Genomic DNA, 6,855 nt, shown 5'->3' with positions numbered 1-6,855 from the left:
AGATACATAGAATCTGCACATGTAGCAGATGCTGGCACAGCAGTGGGGAACAGTGTCCCTGGGTAAATAGGCCACCAATTGGGGCATTGGTTCCATGCAGTGTGGGATGGAAGGGGATGCTCTGTTCAGTTTCTCTGTGCCCCCTCACCATGCAGCTGAGCCTTCTCCTGCCCCAGGATTGCCCCCATCATCTCTTCTGGGGCTTTGACATGGAAATGTGGGGGTCCACAGCCCCAACCACACCTGGTTTGTGGGGTGCTGTGGTGCATGCGTGGCTGAGTCACTAGGGACACACACCCCAATTGGTAGGAAGCTGCAGCCCATGTGTGGCTCAGTGACTAGGGACACACACCCCAGTTGGCAGGGGCCTCAGCACATGTGTACCTGAGTTTCTGTGTCAGCAGTTTGTTCCAACGTTCCTGTGCCCACCTTATATTTTTAGTGTGTCTATCTGTTGTCAGTGAGTTTTCTATTGGATATGGTGCTGTGGTATGAATAGCATATGGCAGGCAGTGTGCCTGCATCCTTATAATGTTGTTGCAACTGATAGATAGGATTGGACTGTTAAGTCTTGTTTCTCTGATCACCATTGATCAGCTCTTGGAAGTCTTTGCAGTTCTTCAATATTTGTTTTTTTTTTTAATGTTAAATCCAAAACTGTCTGATTCTCCAGTAGTGTCTGACACTTTTAAAGCACTTGCATCTTGAATCAATCTCATCACAGAGATTTTACATCCTATTTTAATCTCTTTGCTTCCATTTGAACAACGTCTGAAAGCCTTAGCTAATTTTTTAAAGGCAAAGACACTACTCAAAGTGCTTACATAGAAGTAGCATTAAATTGCCTTTTATGACACTAACTTATCACTGAATTTTCTTTGATGGTGACACAAGAGGAGAAAATGCTAGAAGAGTGATGAAATGCTGTATCTAGTAAGAAAACAGTGCCACCTATCAGCTGAAAGGGAGAACTGAAAATTGTTTTACATTGCAGTGTTTTACAGCACACATCTCAGGATGTTTATTCAGAAATAAATTCCATTGAGTTCTTGGATTTATTCCTAGAGAAATTGTGCATATAGGATTGTAGCCTCAGGAAACACCACTGAATGCAATTCATCTCCATTACAGTCAATGGATGTTTTAATTTTAATCTATAAAGCACATGCTTTAATGCAGTGTGGGTTGTGCTCTGTTAGTGTCTCCTGATGAATTCTCTGACCTTCTAGTACTTTTTATAAACAATTATTTTTAAACACTGAACATTTCATTTGTACATTTACATAAGTACAAAAGTGCTTGCGGATATTTAAGATTTAGGCCAAATAGGTGTGCCATCAGATGAATGTGTATGTATCCTTAAAGTATTTCACACTATCAAGTCTGCTCCAGTTCTGAGCACTGATGTAGGACAAAGAGCTTAATCTCTTGGTGTCCAACACCCTCTGGTAATTAGGGCTATACTGTCCTGCTCTGCCTCTATGGGCCTTTAAAACTACTACTCGGAATCAACAGCAGAGGGTTGGCTCTGGGACCAGTGAACTACCTTCAGAATGTCTCCCCTTTCCCATCTATGCTGTACCAGCATGTGTTGATGCTAATCTGTGCATGGAAGAATGCTGCAATAGCAGCTTTGATGACAGCTTGTAATCCAGTGCTTGAGCCTAGGTGTTACATTGATGGGTTAATGCTAATGTTGGGACTCCGGAGCCATGGCACATCTCCATAGTTTTAGAATTTGATAGTAAAAGGAGTTCCTGGTATGTAACAAGTAATTTGTCATTGTTTTGCATTTTCTACATACCACCAAATCTGGCAAGCAGAGGGTGATAAAGCTAACAGGGCAGTATTCAGTGAGGTATATGCTGCTGTGTGTCCTTCACTATGGGTGGTATACTATCATAACCAGTGATTAAATCCTTGGCAAGTATGATTGCTGGACTGTGTTGGTAGGCTTGGCCTTGAGTTCATGGGAATCAGCATCAGTCTCCAGATGACCAGTGAAAACCATTCCAGAGATTTTCAATAGGGCACACAGGACTTTTCAACATAATATCACGCCGGGGGTGTGGGGAACATCCCCAGGGATAGCTTCAGTCAAAACTGCCCGCCCAGCATGCTTAAGCGAAAATATTTTGATAGCTAATGCATTTGGAAATTGTTCCAAGGGCTCACATGAATTAATAGCTGATAATATTGGCTACATCTGCTAAATCTAGAATGATTAAAGAGGCAGGGATATCACCAGGTTAAAATAGAACCTAATTTGATGAACTAAAATTGTCCCTTGCTCAATTACCTGAAGGGACAGTTCCTACAGTAAGAAGGATTGTGGTTGCTGTGCCCAATGGCTCCATCTTCCTCAAAACATCTGTGTTTAACCTAGGAGGTTACATGGGAGTTACTGACAATATGCTTACAGCCTATACCAGAATAATCTACTTGGCCTTCAATCATTACAGAAACTGCATGGGATATGCTTGGGGAAGGCGCAGCCCACACTGTTTCAGTAATGTTAACAACTGGGAGGTCTAGTTGAAGTCCTTTTTTCATATATATTTGCCAACAGTGAATAACAATGCATTGTATCTTCTAAAAATACCTCTTACCCTAAATGCCAGGGCATGGAATAGCTAATGAGAAGAGTTAAGGAAAGTTCATTATTTCCAGCTTACTGGTGGTAAAAGATAAGGTAAGAGATGGAAGGAATTTGAACTCCAATCCAGTACTCTAGCCCTTTAGACAACCTAGGGTGCAATACTATGCACACTTTCCTGGGAGTAAGCCCCACTAACTAGAAATGAGACTTACGGCTGTGTAGACATGCATAGGATTGGGATCCTTAGCAACATTCCAGCACTGATGCAGCCATGCCAACAGAGTGTGTGCTGCATCCCGCAGTGGAACATCCCGCAGTCACAGAGGCCTCCTCAAGGTAAAGGAATGCTTATTCCCTTACCTCAGGACTGCACTGCAGCTGCATCAGTGCTGGAACATTGGTTAGGACTGGGCTGTTAATTATTTTAAGATTGGTTCAATTATTTTAGGATCGTAATTCAGTCTGGATGTCCTATCTGTTACTCCGAAAAGAGGGCCATCTCATAGTATATATTTATTTTGTTACAGTTCCTTGTCCTTCCTGCAGCAGAAACAATGAGCTGGGGATTCCTTCGAGATGTCCTAAGTGGAGTGAATAAATATTCAACTGGAATTGGCAGAATCTGGCTGGCCATTGTCTTTTTATTCCGCCTGCTTGTTTATGTGGTGGCTGCAGAACACGTCTGGAAGGATGAACAGAAGGAGTTTGAATGCAACATTAGGCAACCTGGCTGTGAAAATGTCTGCTTTGATCATTTCTTCCCAGTTTCCCAGGTGAGGCTTTGGGCCTTACAACTGATCATGGTCTCCACTCCATCACTTCTAGTTGTTCTCCACGTTGCCTATAGAGAAAACAGGGAAAAGAGACACAGAAAGAAACTGTATAAGAACCCAGGAAGCATGGATGGTGGACTCTTATGCACCTATCTCATCAGCCTTCTTTTCAAAACAGGATTTGAAATTGGGTTTCTCTTCTTGTTTTACAAGCTGTATGGTGGATTCAATGTGCCTCGCCTTGTGAAATGTGACATGAGTCCATGTCCCAACACTGTTGATTGTTACATATCCAAGCCCACAGAGAAGAAAGTCTTCCTATATATTGTGGTAGTGACATCCTGCCTGTGTATAGTCTTAAATGTCATTGAACTCAGTTATTTGATTTTAAAATACTCAGTCAAGTGTTGTTTAAAGAAACACGCCAAGCAAGTGAAAGACTCCGATGAAAATAAGACATTGAATCACGTAGATCACAATGGAACAACCTTGTATCATGGTAATGATTCAGCCACTATCTTCAGTATCCAAGGAGAAGATGAATGAGATATGTCTCCTAGTCAGCATGAAGAATAAAAGCACTGTTAATAAAACATTAAATAAACTGCATTTTAATTACTCTTCTTAATGTATGTTCAGTTTATTGTAAGTCAGCTTGAGGATTTTAACTAGTGGGCAGCTTATTTATCTTCTTCCACATATGAAATTATTCAAGTTCATGGAGTCTGATGAATGAAGATGCAGAAACTGACATTTCCCCTAAGCTGTTGTATAAATAGAGATCTTCATGATAATGAATATTGACCATTTTTGATAGTTCATTAAAAGAGAGACCAATTAACACTCTTGAAGGCTCCTCAAGCCAAGGAGACACTTCCCCATGAAGACCTGAGCAGATGTTTCCATAGAAATGGAAGGTTGTAGGTGTTTATTGGGCAGCTTATTGGCTTTTGTGGTGCATACAGATTTGCTAGTCATGAGCATCAATAACAGTTTGCACATAGCTTCTGCAATAGAGGCTTCCAAAGTGTTACCTGCACCTGTGCTTCCCCTATAAACATCAGTGGCTCCTGCTGATTCATGTGAGAACATTTATAAGACTGCAGTCATGAAGTTTGATAAGGTGAAAGAAAAGTTTGCCCCCTCTCCCTGCTCTTAGAGACCTTTGGATACTTGGAAAGGATCTGCTTTATTGTGGGAAATGGGCATCTGACTGTCCATTGTGGGAAACCAGATGGTGGACAGGCCTGCTCCGTATCCAGCGTGAGTTGGGGGCTGAAAGTGGCTCAGCCTGGGGCAAGGGGAATTGCTTCCCCTTACCCTGGGGAGAACCGCTGCAGTCCCCATAGGTCTACTCGTATCTGCACCAACCTAAAAAGGTGGTGCAGATCCAAGCAGGCTGGAACTGTGCCAAGCTGCCCAGGAACAGAGTCAGGATCCAGCACAAGTGTTGGATTCTGGCCCTGCACCCCCTGCCACCCACCCTCCCCCCCACCCCCAAACACCTCCTTTCCACCCTTCCCACAATCCCTGGACCCCTGCGCTGGCCTGGAAAGACTGGCACAAACTTACTGGGCCTGAGGCCTGTGTGAGCATGGGGAGGCCGGTGCATATCCTTGCACCATCCTCCCCAACTTCCAAGTTGACGCAAACGTGCCTTATGGCACATTTGTGACAGTCCCAGGCCAGCACACGGGACTTGCGCTGGCCCAGTGCACCTTTTGGATTGCACTCTAAGGGTGTAATCTTAACCAACTTTCCAGCACTGAGGTAAGGGCAATGCAACTCTGAGGTAAGAGAACAAACATTGTCTTACCTGGAGGAGGCCTCCGTGACTGCAGGATGCAGCACATGCCCCATAGGCACAGCTGGAAACTTGGTTAGGATTGTGCCCTAAAAATTCTAAGCCTGACCCGAGGAACAGCTCCTAACCCTACTTTCTTTCAGGTTCTGGTGGAAACACATAACAGCTCACAATGAGGAAACTCAATGTTTTTGCCTGTATTGAAAGAATTTCAGCATGTAGGGCCAAAGTTCTGTCATGTTTGTGTCTGGCAACATTTTGTCTATAAAGTCACTTTCTGACAAATTCCTAAAAGAAATAGAGTCAAAACAAACAAAACACAACTAACATCCTTCAAGTCCAGTATAATTAGAATAGGAATAAGACATTTGAACTCTTGTTAACTTGGAATGTGGGTTTTCCAAAATGAGAATTGAGATAAAACACAAGCCAGATGTACATATATATGTCTTGTTCACATAAATATTTTGCCTCCAAAAGAAAATGAATCGGGTGGGTAAGGTTTATTCCTGTACAAATTGATATACAGGTCCAGTCTATTTATACATGGATTTGACTCAACACAAATGGCCACTGCAAATGAGAAGGAATGTGCTGATCTCTGGAGAAGGGGAAAAATGCACCCCTTTAAAATCAGTTTAAAAACCTGAACAGTTCTTTAACAATAGCCTCCTTAATGAGAGAGAGAGAGAGAGAGAGAGAGAGAGAGAGAGGCCAGGTGGCTGACAAGCCATCAATCCTTCTCTCTCCAGGCGACCCCTCCCTTCCCCCTGAGCAGTGAAAGAAAGATGATCACTTTGTATTGGTGAAGGGACGGTCTGAGCAAAGCGGACTACTGATTGATGGATTGTCTTCTTATTGACTCTTATCTTACATCACAAAGGTCAGCAAGTGTTTTTAAATCACCAGAGCAAAGAAACTTTGTTTTTTAAATTGATTTGCTATAGTGCGCTTTTTGCCATCCACGTGAGTGCTTGGAACTGAACCCATGCAAATAATTAGTCTCAACCTGTATGTACACTTCTTCACAATGAAAATTCAGAGGAGGGAAGAAGCATATAAGTCTAAGGCTTATTCTTGGGCCCTGCTGTGTGCAGAACTTACAGTCCTACAATAAGCCAATCTTGTTCTTTTCCTTCATGATCTCTTCTGTGAAGCCTTTAACTTAGGCAAAGGGTCAAATCCTATCTAATTTTCCGGTGCTGGTGCAGTTGCGCCAGTGGGGTGTACACTGCATCTTGCAGTGGAGGGGCAGTCACTGGGGCTGTCTCAAGGTATGGGAACATGTGGGAACATATGGGAACATGGGCAGGAGATCTGGTCTAGAGGGTAGAGCCTCTGTTAGCCCAAAGATAACATCAGAAGGTCGCCAGTTCGAGGACACCTGTAGCTCCCTGAACGGCTGAGAATGGCGAGACTTTGAAGCAGCTGACAAGCCGAGCTGAACGATTGCACCTGCTCTTGGTGTGAGCAAGAAGCGTCTTGGCTGCCCTCCATGTGAGAGATGGAGCTGCTTGTCAGCCTGCATGGGAGAACTGGAGGCCAGAAGTGAGACCAAACCAGGTAGATCCATTCTGAAATGTTATTGGTTCTTGAAAGAGAGAACCTCTATGATTGTAAAAATCCCCTTGAGGGATTTAGAAACGCCTGCCTATGTAAACCGCCTTGAATAAAGTCAG

The 6,855-nt window shown here is 43.3% G+C and overlaps 1 protein-coding gene across 1 annotated transcript; it reads left to right on the top strand.

Annotated features, from left to right (window-relative positions):
- Window positions 1–3,153: 3,153 nt before the first annotated feature.
- GJB7 (gap junction protein beta 7) lies at window positions 3,154–3,918 on the top strand. The gene has a single exon (XM_066622715.1). The coding sequence runs from the start codon at window positions 3,154–3,156 to the stop codon at window positions 3,916–3,918; it is 765 nt and encodes a 254-aa protein (XP_066478812.1).
- Window positions 3,919–6,855: the final 2,937 nt, after the last annotated feature.

The sequence above is a fragment of the Tiliqua scincoides genome, chromosome 1, assembly GCF_035046505.1.
Source record: "Tiliqua scincoides isolate rTilSci1 chromosome 1, rTilSci1.hap2, whole genome shotgun sequence".
Classification (NCBI taxonomy): domain Eukaryota; kingdom Metazoa; phylum Chordata; class Lepidosauria; order Squamata; family Scincidae; genus Tiliqua; species Tiliqua scincoides.
Note: the sequence above shows the minus strand (reverse complement) of the source record. Positions and strands in the feature narration are given on the sequence as shown.

What these genes read in the sequence shown, in the direction of transcription:
- GJB7 (XM_066622715.1), top strand. Translation starts at nt 3,154, where the DNA reads ATGAGCTGGGGATTCCTTCGAGATGTCCTAAGTGGAGTGAATAAATAT.